Consider the following 23,227-nt stretch of genomic DNA (forward strand, 5'->3'; position numbering starts at 1 on the left):
TTTTGTTGTATTATGTTACATTCGTAGTGTTTTAACCCACAGGTACCGATTGGATAAGTTGTGCAAAGTCGTATCAGTTACTGTATAAGATTGATTGCATTTTATTTTTTGCAAATGTCTATTCATCGCAAAATAAAACTAGACCACATCTAACCGGACCTGTGGCAGTTTTAATTTTGTATTAAAATAAATTTTCAGAGAAAGGTTTTTCATTCTCCACCAACAATGAGAAAAACCTGCAAAGTTGCTTAATAAATGAACTTCTTCGCTGGCAGTTTGGTATAAAATATTTTAAAATTGAGAATGTATAAATGCAGACGTTCAAATTAAAAACTGTCGTCACTCGCAGTTTGTTTATCCAAATTTGGAGAGTTTTCTTTGAGGGACGTTATTATCAAGTTTATTTTTATGATCAATACACAAATGCACAGGTATAATGCGCAGTTAGCAATAAAATTTTAATATTTATTGCTTGTTGTTTTTATTCAATTTCAGGGGTAATTAAAATTCATTACATGAAATAATGTTTTATTTGATGTATTTCGCTTTATTACAAAATCATGTTTATTTGGCACTCAAAATTTGTTTTAATCATTTGAACGTGAAATGAATTATTCTTTATTCTATAAAATTTGAAAAACACTGTTTAATAAATTCATTTTGATTCGGATTCAAAATTCAAAAAATTACGATCATTTGAATTTCGCGGATTGTGCAATGACAGCGCCCTCTGAATTGCCGTGAACAAGCAGAAAGAAATTTAATTATTTAGACAGATGTGCGACCATAGATACAGTTAAGTTGAACTTGAATAAATACTCAAAGATTAATAGGTTAATTTACAATATTAGACAAAATTTGGATTTAATATTCCATTAAAGACAAATTTAAAAATGATATTTGTAGTTTTATTTTTTAACAAAACTTTTACCTATATACATTACAGGGTTATTCACGTAAGATGACGAGCATGATCAGGTAAAGATGCAACCCAAAATACATTTTACAAAGCATTCATTCTGTTTTGGTATTTAAAAATTAAATCAGGAATCCAAGTAGGTATTCTATTACTTTGAAAGGTATATCCGTCATTGGATTTTTCGTTCATATTTAGTATTTAAAATGTTTTCAAACAATGACAGAACCGACATGACCTTACCCATTATTTTTGTGATTTTAATTGTTATTATTGTTATTAAATCATACCTTCTTAAGAGAGGTTATTTTTCTGTCAGAACTTGACATTCATTAAGCTGACGTTAAAAGCTGTCTATGTTTTATGTGCATTATGATAATGTAATAAGGATCGAGATAGCTTTATAAATTGTATAATATATGCATATTTGATTTTTTTTTACCTTTCACCTAAGTAGATTACACAACAACATCGTGAGCGTGGTATAAAAACGGTATCATTAACACCGACACAAACTAATATTTTATTCAAAATGTATCAAAGCCAACCAGTCTCAACTGAGCATTCATCTCTACAAAGCATAGGTGTTAACGTGGTCTTGTTGCTCGTACATATGTACATGAAAACGACTTACCGCAATCTGGTCCACTCGGTAAATTTATTCTCTTTGTAGAGACGATGCAACTATTTTGCATAGAAATAGTCCTTTGGAATCATTAAACTGGAGTGCGCTTGAATTTCAATCAAACTTACAAGGACGGTTTATCCGTAATAAGCTTCTCATTAACGAAAACAAAACAGAAAGTTATATCCTCAATGCGGAGAATTATGCAGCAGAATAAACCAATAGCGGCACTTGCAGTTTCATCGGAATGTACGATGGTATGGAGAGCCGATATTGATCACCTATTAACACAACCCGCTAAACAACGATCCTCGCACACAATCGCGTCAAGCTTTAGCTATTACAACTATTTTCCTGTAGTAGTTTAGTGTGGTATTTTACGTACTCCCAATCGGACGAAAAGTAACTCTTTTTCGCACGCATTTTTTCGAACGCACTTTTTCGGACTGTGACGCCGTTTGTTGGTCTGTTTAGTAAGTTATCAACGAAACCAACACAAACCGAATAAACAGACTGAAAAGAACTGAATATTTGACAGTTAAATTTAACCAGAGTATTTTATTTAAAAGTGTTGTATCGTTTATTTCTGGTGCCTATTTTGGTGCCTATTTTGTGCATAATAAGAAAATGAACGTTCAATAATAATAGTAATAGCGAAAGTGATGAATAAATGTCTAATACCACGCCGGACATCGCAGATGATAATCTCAATAATTGTCACCGTAAATTATGTAAATAAATAATTATATTGCAAATACTACATTTCTCGTTTTGTTGGCAAGCTGATAAAAAGTACTATAAAAAAATTGTTAATATGTAGATATTAATAAATTTAATTATTTGAAAGAAGTAGATACAAAATAAATTTGTAATTTTTCCAATGATGTCTTTTGCTTTGTAGTTCGTGAGGTTGCCTTAAAAATTTAATGTGCACCTCTGCCAAAAGTGCTCGGCTGCGCCTCCGCTAGAAAACCTAGATTCGGACAATTTTTGGCCTTGATGCACAAATAACTATTAATGCAAACCCCAATTTATAAATTGCTAGAAAGCCTGTTGTCATGTTTGTTCAGTTGCTGAGCCAGAGGGTGGGGGCGGCACGTTTCACCGCCGCCGAATACTACGTCCAGAAAGCCAACCAACTTCTATGGCAACACATGCACAAATACTCCCTCGAGAACCTCGAGGAGGGCGTCGAAAGACTTCGCAACGGCTCCCTCGACGTCCTTATCGCCGACACTCCAGTGCTAGACTACTACCGCGCCACAGACCACGGCTGCAAACTGCAGAAGTTCGGTGACACCATCAACGAAGACACTTACGCCATCGGGATGACCAAAGGCTTCCCCTTGAAGGTTAGCCGGTTCGGCGTAGATTAAAACAGTCTCAACTCCATTTTCCCCCAGGACAGCATCTCCGCCGTCATTGCCAAGTACTCCAGCAACGGCTACATGGACATCCTGCAGGAGAAATGGTACGGGGGCTTGCCGTGTTTCAAACTGGCGACGGATATAGCCCAGCCGAGACCTCTAGGCGTCGCCGCCGTCACCGGAGTGTTCATCCTCCTGGGAGTGGGGATCGCGCTCGGCCTCCTAATTCTACTAGTGGAGCATTTGTTCTTCCGGTACACGTTGCCCATTCTCCGGGACAAGCCCAAGGGGTCCATTTGGCGGAGCAGGAATATCATGTTCTTCAGCCAGGTCAGAGTCGAGTGGCTTTTCAGGTAATTCGATACAATAATGACTGTGTTTTACGTCTGTTTGCAGAAACTCTATCGCTTTATCAATTGTGTGGAGTTGGTCTCGCCTCATCATGCCGCTCGAGAGTTGGTACACACCATAAGGCAGGGGCAGATCACCAGTTTGTTCCAAAAGAGTATCAAAAGGGTTCGTATAAGTCGATGTGGATGTGGTGGTTGTCTCTGTGGCTGTAGATGTTATCGGTGTCAAGAAGGGAAGACGATACCCAAAAGTAATGCAATAATCGAAAATAAGAAAAATACATTATGAAACGTCTGTGCTAGTAATTTAATTGTGTCACGATAACAATTAATTAATAGGGAACCATAATTAAGTTCCTGTTTGCAATTAATTAATGACTTCACGCGTCAATTAAATTAATTGCGATCGACTGATCCAGTGAAATAAGTGAATCAACAAAGTTCTCATAATTGGATTATGTTGCATCTGCCACTTCTAATTTATATTTCGCACTCAAAGCTCTAGTTATTCATTTGCAAACGCGAGCTCAAATTAATTTTAAATTTTTCACGTGGCTTTATTGTAGCTTCATCAGACAGCTGACCAACCCTCGAATAAATGTAACAAGCCGAGCACCCCACCATATAGAAAACTCATTTATCCATCACCGACACATTACGCGTCACAATAAATCATAAACCTGTACAAAAATCTTCCGCTTAACACAAATTTCCCCTAATTTATGATCTCGTTCGTGCTATCTTAATTTGCATTTAGCTTTTCCACCGTTTGCCCGAATTCGTTTGATGTGTAAAGCATCTGCGAGGCTTTGATTTAGTGTAGATTCAATTTTTAAAAATTATGCGCGAATAAAAACTAGTGAGTGAAAGACAGTGAGCGAAAGTGAAGTGAACTAAAGAGAAACCTTCACGTACTGGTAACTGTGTATACAGACTCACTTTCTAAGGAGGTATCGAATTAACAGATAATAATTGAGACATTAATTGTGATGATAATTTAATTGGGTCATAATAAAGAATTAATTACCAGCGAGAAATATGTAATTAAATTCCTGTTTAAAATTAATCAGCTTAACGCGTCAGTTAAATTAATTGGGATCGACTGATCCAGTGAAATAAGTGAATCCACAAAGTTTTCATAATTGGAAAACGTTGCATCTGTCACTTCTAATTTATATTTCACCACTCAAAGCTCAAATACTTCATTTACAAACACGAGCTTAAATTAATTTTATATTTTTCACGTGGCTTTATTGCAGCTTTATCGGACAGCTGGCCAACCCCCAAATAAATATAACAAGCCGAGCAACTCCACCATATAGAAAACTCATTTATCCATCACCGACAGTCTGAATTACGCCTCACAATAAATCATAAACCTGGACCAAAATTTTCCGGTTAACGCAAATTCCCCTTAATTTGCGATCTCGCTCGTGCTACTCTAATTTGCATTCAGCTTTCGTGCGTTTGGGTAAATTGGATAAATGTGGTGCGGCGAAAATTTTGTCAAGCAGCTGCTAAGCTTTGTATTGCAGCGAAGATTAAATCAGGAATAGGTGAAGGCCTGCAGCGGATTCTTGTTGAATTCCAGGGCCAAGTATTGCTTTTGAAAGTAACGGTTTGCATTAAGGAAAAATTGAAAACTTTCAAAAATATACTGTTGTGGAGGAAATAAAGTGGGACAATGTTTTTTCGCTAATGTAAGTCTGTCTAAAACTTTACTCTTTTCATGGTTACTATTAAAATATTTATACAGTAGACTCCCGATTATCCGAATCCCGATTTACCGAAACGCCGCGTCATCCGAAACGAAGGGAAATTTTATATCCACCGTTTTAACCGAAACAATCTAGACGAAACTCCGTATTATCCGGAATTTGCACGTGCACTTCTTAGAATTAATAAAAATTTCGTTTTTGTGGGAATTAACTTCCGAATCTCATTTCAGATCTAACAGAAATGCATTTTAAGGTTTATTTGTTCAAGCTAAAGTTGACATCACCATGAGCAACATAATAAAGTGTAAACGTGTTACTAGTGTTAGGCAAAATGAACTGCCATTACGTCTTGATAAAGAAGAGTCATTGCAAAGTAGCGTTGTCAAAAATGATTGTGTTCGTATAAGCACTGTTTCCGAATGGAAAAAAATCACAAAAAAAATTGAACAGTGCTGTATTTTGTGTATTAGCATCCCCCGCACTACAGCGAAAGTGTATGAAAAAAGCGAGTACAATAAAATTGATGAGACTTATCAGTTATTAATCAAAGAGAACATGAAAAAAGCAGTGTATTAGTATGTACTGTATTTTAGCGTTTTTTTTGTACAAAAACTCCGTAGTAACCGAACTTTCATTTATCCGAAAAGGCTCCGGTCCCGACTGTTTCGGATAATCGGGAGTCCACTGTAGTTTATTATGTATTTTGTGTTGCATAATTTTATCATATTAATTCAGTTTTTTCTTGCCAGTGTTGGTCCTTAGTCCTCACTTAGTGCAACTTTATGTTGATTTTTTTTCAGACATTCCCGCTTTAACTATATCACTAATATGTACTATAATCTTATGACTTTTTTGACAAGTGTCATATTTAAAACTTCAGATTTAGAGCCGGTTTTATTTTGTCCACAACTGTATCATCTCTGCTGCTGTTGGTAAATTACAAAAATGGTGGATGCGTTGGGAAAGATGTTTATTTTTACAATAAAATTAAATTCCAATAAAATCAAATCAATAAAAAGAACAAGCAATCAAGACACATTTCAAATCTTTATTTTTAAGATGAAATAAATAACGTGCGATCAATTAAAAAAAAATCGAGTTACCTGGATTGAGCTATTCTTGAATGGTTCAAACCACCATTTTCGTCTACTCTGATTTTTTTTTTATTTGATCGCACCGTAGCTATTTTCAATAGAAGTGAGCAAAGTAAATTAAATGCACGTTTGCTCATGCGTGTTGAATCAGATTTTTTCCATGATCATAAAATACAGTCGCGGAATCGAAATTAGCAGGTTTCACCTGCTGCCTACCCCCTTATTATGTTGCAAATGACTGTTTTAAATGTAAATAAATCAAAATGACGAAAACATAACAAGAGTAAAAAATGAGGTTATATTAACGTAAACTGTACAAACAACGAACCTATCATTATCTATCTGCATCACTATTTTTCATAACTGTTAAAAGCACTGAAACAATAACTTCTACAAAATTAGCCCAACAGGGAACTCACGAAAACAGTTTTTCACAACAAAACGTGGATCATCAAAATTCCAAACAAAAGAGGTTAGGTTATGTTGTTAGGCGGTGCGTGTTTGTGATTGGTTTACTGATTTCAGTTTAATCAGTGATACCAACACAATGTATTTTGCATGAACTTTTCCAGAAGTGTACCCTAAGAAATTTCACTTTTTTTCGTCAATTGAAATCTAAATAACAGGTTAAAACTTTAAATAAGTCAAAAATAAGACCAGCTTTAGTTATTAATATTCAGAAAGTATTTTAACAACAGATTAAAAAAAAAATCAGTACAACATATTGGGCGCCCTCTATCGATAAATTCCCAAAACACTATTTTCACTATTTTCAGACCACTGCAATTCAATGATCATGGAAAATAGTACAGCGTGATCAACAATGACTGAGTCTGTTGGCAATGAAACAATTGAAAATACTGGTGATTTTTGTCTAGTAATTGGCACTGACCACGCACTGACCGAATTTTTTAACTTGAGATGACATTAAAAACATTCTTGGTTATGCAGGTTATGTTTATACTATTACAAAAATTAACCTTCTTTGGTAAATTTTAAATTTGCAAAATTTCATTGTTACCAACAGACTCAGTCATTCTTGATCACTCCGTATATTATATATTGAGGGAGAGAAATGCATGATTTTTCCTAAGGTGCAGTTTGTAGCCAGAGGGCGAAGCCCGAGGGCTACAAAGCACCGAGGGAAAAATGAGCATTCTCTCCAGAAGTATATATACTATTTTTTCACGGTAGGGAGTAGAAACAGCACAAAAATCTCAAATTTTAAGAATAAAAAAATGATGACAAATGAGTTGTCATCTTTCGATGAATTTAATGGAATTAGTAGTTGCCTTGACAACACAATTAGATTTTTGTCACAACAGTCAAAAAAAAATGAAAACTCCCATTAGATTTTTGTCACAACTGTCAAAAAAATGAAAACTCCCTAGGGAGCAAGTATTTGCAAATATTTGCTCCCTAGGGAGAAAATGCTCTACTTCTGTCACGATGTTGACATCCGAAAAGTTGATTTCTACTCCCGATCGTGAAAAAAGATAATTTTTAAATGAAAATGGTGGATTCGCCGGGAAATGACTTAATTTTTTTTGCAAAAATAAGAAGCTATTGTCATGATAAAAAATTACATTTCTTAAAGAAGGAAGATACGAGTAAATTATTTAATTAGTGAGTTGCTAAGTGGTTGGTTGGAAGGCTTTAAAAGAGCGAGTTTGTTCATTTTGATGTAAATAAAATTCCTTTGCATTTTCGCTCCATCCCCTTGAGTAAATTTGACAATGGCGTGGTAGTAATACAAATTAACCCCTGCTCCACCTGCATGTGTACGTTAGACCTTTGTTCTCACGGTCGTTGTGCTTCCCTTGCTCTGTATCGTCCATTTTCCTTGCGCAAGATATTTTTGGTGCTTGAGAAAAACAAGTCGATTGATGCCCAAAAAAATCAGGCGACAGCCTTGCCAGATTCGTCCGCTCCGCTTCTAAATGGTCGTTTTTGTGTTTCGTATTATCTGGGGTGTGAAATTCCTTGATGATTATTGTTTCAGAAGGAACACGAACAGCGTAGGAGAAGGAAGAGCAAAGCGCAGTTCTTCGAAATGATCCAGGAAATTAGAAGGTACGTATTAACCTGTTAGGAAGTGGATCATAAATCAACTTTAAAAATAAAGCACGATCCGCAGGCAACAGCAGGAGGAGCGGGAGCCGCCCCTGGAGCCGGTAACGGAAGTCGACTCGGAATACCAGATGTCTCCCGACGAGAAAAAATCCAAATTAAGTCCCAGCATATTACGGAGGACCTTCATGCGATCCAGCCCGAAAGCGGAGACACAGAAAATTAAATCCCCGACAATGATCTTCAACAAGCCGTTGTTCAGTCCCCGCTCCAAGAACAAAGCGAGGAGTTCGACGGCGCTAAACGTGCGCCGCTTCAGCACCGACAGCGTGTTCAACTCGCAGCCGGTCAAGTTCGACCACAGCACCGCCGTCGGGAGGCGGCTCAGCAAAGACGCTTCGAGCTTCCTGACCAGTAGCCCCCCGGACATCAACAGCCGGCGATCCAGCTACCTGGACATCATCAGCTCCGGGAACAAGCTGTCGGGCAAGAGTCCCGTCCTCTCCATCGAAAACGTCTCCGACTCGAGCTCCAGGTCCAACGAGCCCCTGCGCAAGCTGTCCGACTCGGAGAGCATAGGCCGCAAGCTGGCCACCCTGCCCAAGTACCGCGAGCCCGTGGAGCGCCACCGGCTGCAGCCCCAGTACAGCCTGACCCTCGGCAAGAGCGACGAGACCCTCACCAAAAGCGACAAGTCCCAGCAGAACCAGGTGTCGGCGGCGAAGAGCTTCAACGACGTGTCAGAAGCCAGCAACATCTCCGACGACGAGATCGCCCGCCGCAACCGCCTCACCATCGAGCAGCTCCAAGTCCAGCTGAGCAAGAAGCGCCCCGACAACAACGCCAAGATGCAGAACACCAACCCCCAGATCCGGATCCAGGTGGAGGACACGACCAGGGAGCCGGTGCGGTCGCGCAGGATCAAGACGCGCCACCAGAGCCTTGGCGACTCCGTCCAGGCGCCGGAGCCCGCCAAGAGGAACAAACTGGGGGAGCAGTCGCGCTCGCTCGACGGCAACCCGGGCAAGTCGCGGAAGAAGCGCGACGCGGAGCTGCCGCCGGCGCCGCCCCCGCCCAACTGCTCGCCGCGGAACTCGAACGGCAGGTCGCCGCTCGAGCGACTCTCCAAGGACGAGCTGGTCTTGCTCTGGAGGAGCTCCGAGTCCGAGCTGAGGAGCCACCTGCTGAAGGCCATCCGGGACAAGGAGGAGCCCGTCGAGCCGCCTTGAACGGCGGCTCCACACCCGGGGGCATTTGAATAAATTTAAAATTATAGTAATGATCATCGACCATTGTTTCATCTCGATTATTTCGTAGACTTTTGCGCAAGTCGTTGATTCAGGTTTAGGCACGATCGGATCGGAGTTGTGCCTACGAAATGAAGAAACGGCCTTAGATTTGTAGAGTGATAAGAAACGACCACTAAGTGTTATTAGAAGCCTTTATCTTTGGAGGTCGCCACCTCAACGCCTTTTAACTAGGACTGGTTCTCTCGTAGGGTTTTACTATTGGTTATCGTCACTGACTCGGTTACACTTTTATTGCCGTCACGTTGTATTATTGGAGATATTTAACGTATAATCAAACTGAGTTTCAGATATTTGAATAATATATACTGCCAATTATATTTAGAATTTTTTAAGTAGATTGGTGATATTAAAGTCTTATGCAAAATGAACAAAGGTTATAAAGACGCCAGCGTTGGCGCTAGCGTAGATACAAAGAACATATTATAGTGTTGTTGTTTAAACGCGGACAGCATCACATTCAAACCACTTATTATCACACAGTCGAGTCGAATGTCGTCGTCTAGCTTTAAGGATTCAAATTTTATCTCCGTTTAACGTGACGCTGTCCAAGTTTCGAGTCAATTTTAAAGATTTCTCTCCGTCTACTCACTAGATATAAGTATTTCTCTATCCTATTGTTGATACTTTAAAGTTTATTGGAATTGAACGATATAATTTCAAAGATGTACTATTAAAAAAACAAAACACATGACTTGTGATGTTTATAGACGCCGTTTGTTTGAAATATTTTCGTAAACTTAAACGAACACTAACATTAAACGCGTTTAAATTGACGGTAGTTGAGCTCTCTAAATGTCTATGGTATAAATCTTATCTAAACTTGATGACATATTCCAGAAAATATTTTAAACAAAATTCTGTTGTATATATTGTACATAGAGATTTTAGTTATGGTCACAAATTTGTAAATTATAGCTAATTTAAAAACACTTTATTGTTGACAAATATATGAACTTAGAACAACCTCTTGCTTCTCATTCCCCTCGCGGCGCCATCTGCCAGTGCCAGTTTCACTGGAGACAACTGAATTTCGTTTAACCGGATTAATTCGACACCGGAGTGGTGACTTCTCGAGGGGAAACAACCCTCGAACAATTAACCTCGATCCGACGTGGCACAAGGCAGACGTTACAACCCCAATAAAAGTAAAATAAAATTATGAAGAGGTGGAGGAGGCTCGAATTGCGGAAGTCGGTAGTGAACCGGCAGGAAGTGCTACGCGGTTGCACTCGTAACCGTTCCCCGTTTGGTGATTTTCCACTCGTGAGAATTAAGCAAGACGAGACAATCTGGTGGAATGTGCGAGACAGACAATCAACACTGATTTGGAGACATAAAGGGGTCGCAGACAAGACGAAATGGAGTTTCGAGGAAATAAGAAAAAATTACAAAGGTCGTTACTTTTTGAAATATGCATTTGCTTCATTTATTAGACAGAAAAAAAAAGAGTGTGTGCTTAAGACCGCACGACAGAAGTGAAAACTTCTATGATGCTCGTTACTACTAAATATAAAAAATATATCATTATGGATGACTTGGAGAAATAAGGAGCAAGGCATAAATAATTAATACCTATTATTTAAATCCAATGCTGTTTTTAAATAAACATAAAAAATCTGTATTTTTCAAAAGAAACTGCAAATACGTCCGTTTTTAGAAGTACACTCTAGCAAAATTTGTGAGGTTAGGTTTGGATGTTTAAGTTTTAATTTTCTTGACGATGATATTGAACACAACACAAGTTTTCATAGCAAAACCAATACCCTGTAATATGATAATTTGTCCATTTTCCTCTTCACATTTTGCTACACAAATTTTTCCAATAGATGAATCGTTGAAGCCATATAATTGAGAATTACGTATTAAATCCTGCATTCATCTGTAAACTTACAATATTTGTCGTGTCTTTATCGTTTATATTATATAAAACTATACAGGGTATTTCACGAGTGATAATGAGCCTGACGGAATAATAAATTCCACCCACAATACATTTTCAAAAAAAGCCGGACATTTCAATGACAGTAGCCAGCTTTTTTCGGAAATATAGTGTGGATTGCATTTTAAATTGCGTCAGGCTTATTATCACTCGTGAAATATCCTGTATACATATACAGTTACCCCTGCAGCTCTGCACTGAGGTCAGTCAGGTCACAACACAGCGTAAAGTTGACTCAAATTGCAGAAAACCACATGTCATTTGCAACAGCATTTTTTTCAAATTTTTGAACCAAATAAACGCACAAATATAAGTACAATTTTAAAGTAATTTCAAATGACTAATGGCATAAAAGTGCTGTTGCAAATGCAAAGTGATTTTTTGCAACTTGAGTCAACTTTACAATGAAAATTTAAAATTGACAAGTGACGTACAGTTGATTGTTTTCGCTCGCTCCGCTAAAAACTCGACTCCCTTGATTTTAGCTTGCCGTGTCGTGATGCGAACGACTTTAGGTTGTGCTGCGAACGATTTGACCGTGTCGCATGAAACTAATTCACTTCCCGGGAATAAAATGTATGAGGCGCGCCTAAAGAAGTTTTCACTTCAAAAATATTTATGACAACGTGATTCACGAGTAAGGAATAATGAGCCCGACGGAATTGAAAATGCAACCCACAACACATTTGGAATGTAAAGCTGGATATAAACACGGTAAAATTCAGATTTATCGTCCAAATGTATTGTGGGTTGCATTTTCAATTTCTTGGAGCTCACTACTTGTGAATCAACTTGTACTTGCTTGCAATGGCCAAGATAGACGAAGATGATTTTGTTACATTCTTTCTGTTAAAAAGCAATCATAATAAAAAAATAAAAAAGTCAATAAAGTTTATGACTGAAACCCCACTTTTGAAAGGAACAGAGTATTGAAGATAATTAAAGAAACCTTCAAATAACAATAGAAAAAAAAAGAAACGGACCAAAGTCTTCAAGGTTTCACTGTGATGTGTCTTGCAATGTATCCAAGAATTTAATTATTCTTACTTTGACTGTTTAAAAAAATAGATCTCCTTACCTGACATACCTATGTTTCTCAACAGTCCTTCTCTGTCCTCATCGCATGCTTTTCATTTTGTCTCCATTCGTGGTTTCTCCGGACAAACAGCAAATTACTTGCTACAATTCCCTCAATCTGCTGCAATAATAGTGCGGCCTGAGCTTTAATTTAGTAGGCAATTCTGCGTATTGTGCGGATGAGACCGAATGAGGGTTTAATTGTGTTTGAATTGGCCGCCCCCGACCGAATTAGTGTGTAATTTGTGCGCCGCCAACGGGAACGTGAAAACAGACTCAGGCATATACACTATTTTATTATACACTAATTCACAAAATAATATTTAATATTGTACAATCCATTTAACATAACAATGAGCGCCCGCTTAAGCCTCCAGAACCGTGGAATTCCAAAAGCTCGGAGCAGGTGTAGAAAGTGTGCGATCCTCAGAAACTCTCTCGACTGGCCCTCATCTGAACCCGATCCATAGTGAGGCACAGATTTATAGAAACGACTTCAGCTGGACGTCGCGAAACATTAATTGTAACATCTACACTGATTGACATAAATTCTGTATGACAAGATTCCAGCCGAAGCACATAGGAAAATTCAATTGAGACATTGACCCAGAAGACATGGAATTTATAAATGTAGTCAACGTGATTATCTCTTTACATCGATTAGAGGGTTGCGGGGAAGGCGCCTGGCCCCCTCGGGGGCGGTGAAATTGGACACCTCTTGTTGATCATTCGAGCTAAACCTTGCGACCTTCAAATTAAAACTTACACTAGACGAAGCGACTATCAACAGATCTCTTCTTAACAATGTAACAAAATAAAAAATCAATCTTCTAAACGTAACAGCGAACATACAATTCCTATATTTACAATTTCACATTTATTCTGTTGTCTTTAAGTATTTATTAACGTAGGTACTACATACGCAATTTTTTGTTTTTTTTTAAGCTTCCTCTACCTCCCGTCCTAGAACACAACACATAGTCTAAAACAAACTGCCTCTTAGGCCAAAGATATGATAGATTTCTGAATTACATAAATATAACAACACACTCAGGGTTTTTTACGCCTTTCGGTACAGTTGGCAACAATGGGGACAAGCGTAGTTTACCGGCAATGTACTAGTGGCACAATTGCGTGAACCCTGTTTCATTTACAGAGTGATCAAATTCTACTCTACCTTCTGGACACTCTGTATCTAAAATATCCAAAGGAAAATTTTGAAATTCAACCGGAAGAGAAAAAGTAACTGATGAAGAATAATAACCCATCTGGTGGACCTTTCCTGTATCATCTAATCTAACGTTGCTAATATTGACATTATTTTGAGTAATTTATAAATTATAAAATGCAGAGTTTTGTAAATGCGAAACGGGGACAAGTGTCCCTCTGTATGTAAAAAAATTCCACACGCATGCAACACCCAGTATAGCAACATATCCTGCAGTATACATACGCATGCGTATTGTCAGTCTCGATTAAACTAAATTATTATTAAATAAATTTCGTACATCCTGGTCGAAGTTATATCAACAGTAAGTGATTTTGTCCATACAGCTATCATGTGTTAATTTTGGAACGCAGGTTATTAGCAGTTGCAGTTAGCAGCTTGGGGCCCTTGGGGCGCATCCGTGAGGCGTTGTCCCTTCGCCCCTCCGCTCATCAGAGTCGGATCGGTGTCTAGACTGTCGGACATTTTGTCGCAGATGATGTCGACGAGGCGCTCGAACACCGCCTGCAACAAAACCCTTCAACACACGACGCGTGGGCGCCCAGAAAAGTCTCACTTTGACGTTGATGTTCTCTTTGGCGCTGGTCTCGAAGAACTCGACGCCCAGCTGCTCGGCAAGTTGTTTGCCCCGTTCGAAACTTATCACTCGTTCGTCTTCCATGTCGCATTTGTTGCCCACGAGGATCACTTGGGCGTTGTCCCACGAGTACGTCTTGATTTGGGTCACCCTGGAATCGAATCAAGGACTGAAACTCGAGCTTTCAAAATTGTCATTGTGAACTAGAAACATTCAAATAAGTTTATTTTCGCAACGTGGTTATTTAAGACATCGTTTGGCATTTTGACGATGAGGGCAACAACCTACCATTTTGTATTTCAGTGTAATAATTGAAACGAATCGTCAAAAAGCTTGGTACAACTTCTTGAGGAAATTTAACTGATGCTTAGTATTAATTAAGTGTGAAAAATATCCTCATTTGTAACAATCTTTGAGCACATTTTTTCTGTCTAACTAGAAGGAAAATAACAATAACTCTGCTAGTTAATGCTTTTGCGCGATTCACGAGTAATAATGAGCCCAACGGAAAATGCAACCCACAATACATTTGGAACGTAAAGCTGGATCTGAACGCGGTAAATATCCTGTTTTACGTTCCAAATGTATTGTGGGTTGCATTTTCAATTCAGTCGGGCTCATTATTTCTCGTGAATCACCTTGTATATCTATGTATCTTCTTTTTTCGATAAATACAAACTGATTTGACTGTTTTAAATAAAAAATGAACAATATCTGCATATTTTTAATAGGGAGATTTCACAGACTTTCAACGAGATGACATTTCCCCCCACATTAAATAGCTTACATTATTATGAGTAGAAGTGAGCCTTTTTGTGCTAAGCCCAGAGATTGAAAACCGAGTCGAAGTCGAGGTCGGCAACTGGGCGAAGCACAAAAAGCCCTTGTACTCTTTGACATCCTTAATGAAGGTGATAAACTATCTGTGTCACATTTGTTATGACTTGGGCGTCGCCCCTCGAGTCGTCCTGATTTGGGTCACCCTGAAATTGAATGAAGGACTAACACTCAAGTTCCGAGAGTCGTAAAGCTCCCACTAAAAACTGCGATTGTTCCGAGCATCGATCTTGTTACGCAAAAGAGTTGAATCGATGCTGATAAATCATGCAAAGCTCCATTTAGCGTTATTTAAAGATGCAAAACATTCATCAAGCAATCCCGCGAGTGTTTCGTTTGACGAGCCAAGATTTTTCCCGAAAGCTCGATCGACGTGAAATTCTGTTTGCTTAATTCGCGCAGTCTTTTCCTACTCTCTGTTTAAAATTCCAATTTGATTAGTATTCGTCGTTGTTGGCTCTTGTGGGCCATAAATTCATTAGCGTTTTAATCCGCCATAATTCGATCGAGACCCAGTCGAGCGTTCAAAAATGAAGATCCAATAACGGTGACGTTAGTTCGGCAATTTGTCTGTATTTTTTGGCAACACGCATTAGGGTTAATGCCGACGTAAATATTTATGGTGAACGGAGGGAAAATAAGCCAATGGCGTGCGCTTCACTCGGAAAAATTATCTTTTCCACGACGCATTTAACATTCAAGGGAGGGAGAGGAGGTCCCAGAGCTCATTTCAAATGACAGAAATGCGTTTGAACATTAGACGGGAAAGGGAATGCGAAAAATCAAAATATGAATTATGGATGAGTTGGTGATGTAAACTGGACATACAAATCATTACAAATGACGATGGGGAGGTTGTGCTGATCGAGGGTTGTTTTACAACCACCTAAAAAATTAGTACTGATAAAAAACTATTGTATTTATTTATGTCAAGCTTATTTTATTATTACCTTCGCAGTTTTCATAATTTTAGAACTGTATCTTTGATTACATTTTTAAAAGGTAATTTTAATCATCTATTTTCGTTTTTCCTCCCTCTGTTTTTTCTCCAACTTAATGACTTGTTTTTGACTAAAGTTTGTCTCCTTACATGCAACTCAACGTTACAAATTGCTTAAGTTTTTTAATTAAATACAAAATTTCTAAGTTTGTTCGACCGACTAATCATAGCATAATGAGGCTGAAAACATTGGTAGGACTGAAAAGTTGGATGGAAAACCCGAAGTTGTCTCAAAAATAATTTAAACAAAAACAAACAAAAATATATAAAGTTCCCTAAACTGTCGGCTGAAAGTTATGCTGGGGAAGGTTTTATAATTATTTTTAATACAAGTTATTCTAGTCATGTGGTTTAGTTAGTTTTAATAATTCGAATTGCGTCTTTGGTTTAAGAATATGTAACTTTATTACTATTGGCTCTGGATGGATGGAATAAAATTTGGTAGACATACAGGGTGTAACAGAAAAAAGTGCATTTATTTTAACTGGTAATAGGACTCATCTACTACAACAACTTTTCTAAATAACTTTATTTCGAAAACAAATTCTGGGGGGTTTTAAAAATTAATCTAAATTTACTAAATATTTGCTTACACGCCTATAGAACGATTTTAATATACGCTCGTGTTAAAAATAAATTACTCCCTAGAATTCGAACTGTTAGGGAAATAACGTTTTCCATGTTGTGTGTAACTAGAATTTTCAAAAGTAATTTTGAATGTTTAAGGTTGGTTATTATGAATTGAGAGATTAAGTTCAACTAAATATTGATTGTGAAACGAGAAAACATCCGTCACATGCAACTGTTACAAGGAATTCGCTGCCTTACGGTTACGATATCTTTTGTTTGTCACCAGAAACCACATAGCCTCCAACCTAACCAAATGTATGGCAAACTAGTAACGAATATCCCTAAATCATAGGGAGTAATTTATTTTTGACAAGATTGTAACTACTGTCGCGAGCAATAAATTTTGGTCGTCAATGTCATTTCAAAATTTGGTTAGATTGTCACAAATTTAAAAAATTTCCCTGCTTGATTATGCTCACGTCAACAAAATGTCAAAAAATTGAGAAAAAATGACAATTAATGTCATACAACATGATGATAGCTTATGATATTTACGACTGTTTTACAATGGAGCATTTTCGATTGCGTCAAAGAATGACCTTGACGACCAACATTTATTGCTCGCGACTGTACATTTAATAAAGAAAGAAAACAAACAGAGAAACAAAAAAAAACGAAAGTGAAACCATTTTATTCATCAAATGCAATACGAAGGGAATAAAACATTCAGTTTTTGCGATTCCTGATTAAAAAAGTTTCCAGATTTATAAAATTGCATTAACTTCAAAATCTTCAAAGGCTTATTGTATTTTTTATTTCTTATTTTCCACGATGTTTCCCACGATATATTTCAATAGTGTTAAATGAGAAGAAAAACGATAAAGGCAACATCGTATCATATTTGATCTGTATTTGTATTTCAGTTTAATAATTGAAACAAGTTCTCATAAAGCTTGGTATTACTCCTTGATGAAATTTTTCTAATATTTGGTATTAATTAAATATGAAAAATATCTCCATTAGTAGGTAACAATCTTTGAGCATCTAACCAGAAAGAAAATAATAATAAGAAAATTGCTATATAAATAATTGCCTCGGTATTTTTTTCTTAAGATAAATTCAAACCGATGTCATAGTTTTCAATAAAAAACGAAAAATAACTGCGCAATTAATAACATAAACTTCGAGAGACATTTGACAGGCTTTGAACGACGTGGCCTTTCCTTCCAGATTAAATAAAAAATTTAATTTGGAACAGGTCTGAAAACAATGAAAACGTAAAACCTTTGTTTTTAAAAATGAAATGCCAAAAACTCTGATGAGAACACTTTATCACGGAAATATTATAGTTGCCACTACACAAATGAATATTTTGCTTATCAAGCGAACGACATTTTCCACAATTTCAAAATTTGCTGGATAACACAAAAGTCGTAAAGTTTCTTTTTAGTCATACCTCATACAGGAAGGGATTTCCTGTCACGTATCATAGAAAATTCCTCCCGGGAAAACTCTGATAACACGCGAAAGCTTCGTCAAAGTTTGGAAACTTCTATCGGATGGTTTTTATATCAAAACTAAATTACATATTTACGCAAATGAAACATGAAAATATTATTACATATTTTTATGTATTCCGTACTTCAAAAACACTTTCAAGTGTCTGTTATTGGATAGATACGAGGTCGGTTCATCATCTATAGTCCTTTACATAGAAGCGAAAAACTCGAAACATTTAAGCAATTTTATTTTGGAACGAAATTTAGGACATAATTTGGCATAATAATACTGAACGCCTTTAATTTGTTTCTCCTCTACGGAAAATAGGTACCAAAAATGTGTTTTTAGGCACTCTTAATGAAAACAGTAATTTTACATACTCACAAGCGGACGAAAAGTAACTCTTTTTCGGATGCACGTTTTCTGACGCCGACCGTGGTGCCATCTGTTGGTCTGTTTATTAAGTTAACAACGAAATCGACAAAACCGAAGTTGTCCTGTCACCATGAATTATTTAAATATCTAATTGTATTGCAAATAGTAAATTAGTTAGTTAGTAATAGTTTTGTTGGCAAGCTGAGAACAACTACTACAAAAAAAATCGTCAATATGTATTAATAAATTTATCTATTTGAAAAAGGTGGATACAAAATAAATTTGTAATTTTTCCAATGATATCTTTTTCTTTGTAGTTCGTACGGTCGCCTAAAAAATGTAATGCATACCTCTGCCAAAAAGTGCCTTTTGTCCTCGCCTGTTTTCAAGCCTCGGCTGCGCCTCGGCCAAAAAACTCAGACTCGAACTTAAAGATGCACTTTTTGCTTCTATGATAAAAGGAATTATATAATTCGTTACGAACCGTTGAGACTTGATACAAAGTTGGGAATGCAAATAACTAAAATACACAGAACTCAAGGGCAAAAAGCGAAAAATAAATTTGAAAGGGATTTTTGGAAATTAATTAATTAAAATATGGAAAATGTTAGAATAGACAGAATATTAACCCATATTCGAATAAAGAAACTATAAAATAAATGTAAATAAAATAAAAATAATAATTAAAGGCTCGCATTTAAAATAATAAATTTTATTTAAAGACTCTCAGTGAGCATTTATATTTTATCATAAATTATTCACACAAGAGTACGATCCTAACATGCAACCCAAATTACATTTCACATACGTTATGCTTGTGAAATGTAATTTGGGTTGCATGTTAGGGTCATACTCTTGCGTGAATCAGCCTGTATAATACAACAATATTATTGAGCAAGCATATTTTATATTGGACAAGCTGTGGTGTATTTATCAAAATTATTAATGTTATAATATCATTATATAACAATATCACGGTAAGGTAAAACTGTTTTTTATGTGTACAAATTCATTGCTTTATGCATTTTTGGTTTGGAATCTAGAGATTTCTACAAATTCATGCAAAACAATCCTGATGACTTTAATACCTCAGTCAATATAACAGATCATGATATCAATCATTGTAAGTAAAGTATCAAAGGAATGGAGTAGTTTTGACTGGTCTTAATAACTAGAAAGATCTGATCTAAATTCAGGTAAAATTTATTAAAATACAGGGTATTTTACGAGTAATAATGAGCCCGGCGGAATAGAAAATGCAACCCAAAATACACCCAGGTTTACGTTCCAATGTTTTGTAGGTTGCATTTTCTATTACGCCGGGCTCATTATCACTCGTGAAATATCCTGTATAAGCAAATTGTTATTTTTAAAATGAACCGAAAATCAAGCGAAATTAGTTAAAATATGACTAAAACATCGAGATAAAAAAACGGCTCGTTTTTATATGTAAAAATCCAGGACTGGTAGTAACATTTTGCTCCTCAACAAGAATTCAATGACATTCAGATCTGCAGTTCGAGGAGACAATTTCCCAATATTTCAATTTCTTTGTCCAACGTGATCGATTTAGATGTTTTTAATAAATTTTCTTCGTTCTCTTTGATCGAGAATGCTGGTAGTTCAGATTACAGAGAACCATCACCCAGTGAAACGTAACACTAATTCAACAATCATAGAAGAATGTATAATTTTCCAGAAATACCAACGTTGTTGCAATTTTATAATTCGTAATTTTAAACTGGAACACCTCCTATCACTAACAGCAACAATTTCCTGTTCCAAATACACAAAATTAGCTTCAAAGAAACAGACAACAACAGCAGATGTTCACAACAGAAACAGTTAAATTCATCGTAAAAACCGAAAGCTAATTGGATAAAGAGATTTATAATTCGGCAAATTTTCCGTACATGAATGAGCCGAGATAATTAGGTTTTCCTCTTCGCCCAGATACTGCGCTTGCCAGCGGCTCCAATTTAAACCGAACCGATACTTTGAAAGTTCTTTTATCTGTCGACCCAAAAGTTGCCGAGTCTCGTTACCGAGAGAGAATCGCAGGTTGTCAAGGTTTCCCCTTCGATACTCACCAGTCTTGGACGCTGTTGAACGACTCCTCGTTCGTGATGTCGTACATGAGGATGAACCCCATGGCGCCCCTGTAGTACGCCGTCGTGATCGTCCTGTATCTCTCCTGTCCGGCGGTGTCCTTCCAATCGGATCGCTTTAGTACAACAAATCGTCGCATTTACGATAAACTCACCCATATCTGTAGCTTGACGCGTTTGTCGTGTCTGAAGACGGTTTTGACTTTGAAATCGATACCGACCGTACTGACGAAGGCCGACGTGAAACTGTCATCGGCGTATCGAAACAAGAACGACGTCTTCCCCACGGAACTGTTCCCTATGATAAGAAGTTTGAACATGTAGTCGAAGTTCTGGTCGGCGGCGTCTTTCTGCCACTTCGGATCGGCTCCGGCCATCTGCGACAAGACACAGCGTCAGAGGGGACAAAGACCACCGAGGAAAGCGCGGCTTGCCCTCTGCACTTACATAACCCAGAGGGATTTCCACCCAAGACAGGAGTCTCGACTGACGTTTGCGTAGCTCGAACGCGTGGTCACCTACCAGAGGGTCACATTTGAGAAAAAGAAATGAGACCGACGCGAACCACTATTTACCCGTTTTGGACATGGTGACTCCACGACAAAGCCTCAGTCACTGACACGGAAACTTAAGTGTTTTGTGATAACGTCACCGCAGCAGTGACGATAGGCTTATCGTCAAGTGAGCCGATTTTACACTCCGAATACTAACCATCGAATTCCGACGCATGGTTTGCTTCATTCAAACGAGAAACTCGATTAATCGCCAAAAATTTCACGGAAGTGATAACAAACTGGATATCGACAGCACTAGCCCACTTGTCACCAAGTGTCAAACGCTCCGACAGCCAACCCAGAAACAAACCAAGCTTGTCCCACCTGTGGTGATAAAACTACCATAAACTAAATCCCAAGGCCGCTCCACTTCGCTTATTACTAATTTAAAATCGTGATTGTCCATCGATCTGGCCTCGATCCGCGCCAGATCTTGGTCCGCTTGGACACGAAGAGAGAAATCGTAAAAAAATTAAACCGTGTGTAAAACAGCCATAAAAGCCAAATAAACTTATAAAGCCGCAGCAGGCAACGACCGATAAATTTGCATGGTAATTCGTAGTATTGGAAAGAGAGTAAAGCTCGCAAAGCTCAATAAATCCTTTTATGTATAATTTAGCGTGGACATACGTAACGCAATAACGCAACTTTTTGTCGTGACAAATTAATCAACATTTACCGTCTCGTTAGTGGGAAAGCTCGGAAAAAGCTCGATCATGACGTGAGAGATCTAACCAAAAATAGCCGATCTCGGGGGCTATTTACCATGATTAAGCTTCGACAAGTGGCCAATTAATGGAGAATCGATCGGCCAGTCCTGCCACTCGCCGCCAATCACGTCCGAAAAAAATTAATAAAAAAATCTTCCGCTCCTGGCCGTCCCGCGACGCAATTATCCTGTTTTTGTGACCCCGTTGTCAAGGTCGTCGCGAAAAGTCGCCCCGCTATGCGAAAACTGGGTAAACAAGTGGAGGAACACAACAATAGATGCGATGCGGCCAACTCACCTTGATGAGCTTTCGATCAAGCACTAGAAGCTGCGTCCACTACAACACTGACAGTCTGTACGGAGAGCCCACCGCACCAAATTACGATATAATGCGAAAATAAAACTGTTTGTTGTAGTGCTACTGTAGGCTATGGTGGTTGAGCTTTCGACTGCCTCAACCGGGAATCGATCAGCTGGAGTACACTCCCTGACGTCAACATCACCGCTCCTGAAATCTCCAAATCGATATTCGGCCGGCGAGCTTTCCTGCCAGCCTTCGAGCTTTCGCAGGAACGGGGAGAAAAATTAAACGTTTAAACCGAGAGGAACGGTAATTGGATTCCGTTCGACGGGGGGATTCGTAGTGAATTTGGGGCAAATTGGATTCCTGCGGCGATCGCTTGTGATAGTTTGTTATCAACTTCATGATTGCTTGCGGTCGCATTTTCAAAGGGACTGTACTGGAGAGAGCGCATGACGTCAAGGGGCGTCGATAGGGCGTCGAGTGCAGGAGGGCACCGCGCGACATCTGCCGTCGAAAGCTCCCGGCGCCTGCAGGAAACCTACCGAACCAAATAAATCCTGCAAAAACTCCTATATTCGTATATTCCACATCCAAATCGTCCCCATTTAGAGCTTTCGCACTAAAGAGCAAGCAGCAAAAGCTTGATAGCAGGAATTGATAGTAAGAAGAAAAACACGTATTGTTTGAATATTTGGTTATTGTGCTAGTTGCGTGACTGTTTGGCGTGTCAGCAGGAGTTTTGACAGCAGGCGACATCTGCCGCCCGCGCCGCATCAGCAGGAACCTGCTCCGGCTGAAACCGCGGGAAACCGCCTGAAACTGACAGCTCGACAGCCTCCAAAATAAAACAAATCTATCGATTTGGCGTTATTACAATTTGATACATTTCATATCGCAGTCGGTGGCAGCGTGAGCTTTGAAAATATCTGAAGTCTTATCGAGCTTTGAAGCTCGTCTGGCTGTCATGTCCATGCCCCGCGACGTAATAATAATTGAGCC

The 23,227-nt window shown here is 38.2% G+C and overlaps 2 protein-coding genes across 7 annotated transcripts in view; one reads left to right on the plus strand and one right to left on the minus strand.

Moving 5' to 3' along the window:
- Positions 1 to 10,405, plus strand: part of LOC138126270 (uncharacterized) — a 56,689-nt gene extending 46,284 nt beyond the window's left edge. The window contains exons 8-12 of one of the 4 annotated variants that reach the window (XM_069041986.1): positions 2,612 to 2,893; positions 2,945 to 3,238; positions 3,305 to 3,424; positions 8,073 to 8,143; positions 8,208 to 10,405. In XM_069041986.1, the coding sequence (XP_068898087.1) occupies positions 2,612 to 2,893; positions 2,945 to 3,238; positions 3,305 to 3,424; positions 8,073 to 8,143; positions 8,208 to 9,369 (1,929 nt within the window). In that variant the 3' untranslated portion in view covers positions 9,370 to 10,405. Of the gene's footprint in view, positions 1 to 2,611; positions 2,894 to 2,944; positions 3,239 to 3,304; positions 3,425 to 8,072; positions 8,144 to 8,195 lie in introns of all 4 variants that reach the window. The other 3 variants (XM_069041987.1, XM_069041985.1, XM_069041984.1) reach the window with 3 other exon arrangements.
- Positions 10,406 to 12,742: 2,337 nt separating this feature from the next.
- On the minus strand, positions 12,743 to 22,390 carry Rab3 (RAS oncogene family member Rab3). 3 transcript variants are annotated; one of them, XM_069041824.1, is made up of 6 exons: positions 21,237 to 21,373; positions 21,109 to 21,179; positions 20,817 to 21,038; positions 20,644 to 20,762; positions 14,251 to 14,422; positions 12,743 to 14,198 (listed from the first exon to the last, which is right to left on the minus strand). In XM_069041824.1, exons 1-6 carry the CDS (start codon positions 21,247 to 21,249, stop codon positions 14,052 to 14,054), a joined length of 744 nt encoding a protein of 247 aa, XP_068897925.1. In that variant the 5' UTR covers positions 21,250 to 21,373; the 3' UTR covers positions 12,743 to 14,051. The 3 variants fall into 3 exon arrangements, with proteins under 3 accessions (XP_068897925.1, XP_068897927.1, XP_068897926.1); XM_069041826.1 differs by lacking the exons at positions 21,109 to 21,179; positions 21,237 to 21,373 and adding an exon at positions 22,223 to 22,390; XM_069041825.1 differs by lacking the exon at positions 21,109 to 21,179 and having other exon boundaries at positions 21,373 to 21,495.
- Between the last annotated feature and the right edge of the window lie 837 nt (positions 22,391 to 23,227).

The sequence above is a fragment of the Tenebrio molitor genome, chromosome 3, assembly GCF_963966145.1.
Source record: "Tenebrio molitor chromosome 3, icTenMoli1.1, whole genome shotgun sequence".
In the NCBI taxonomy this organism is placed as follows: domain Eukaryota; kingdom Metazoa; phylum Arthropoda; class Insecta; order Coleoptera; family Tenebrionidae; genus Tenebrio; species Tenebrio molitor.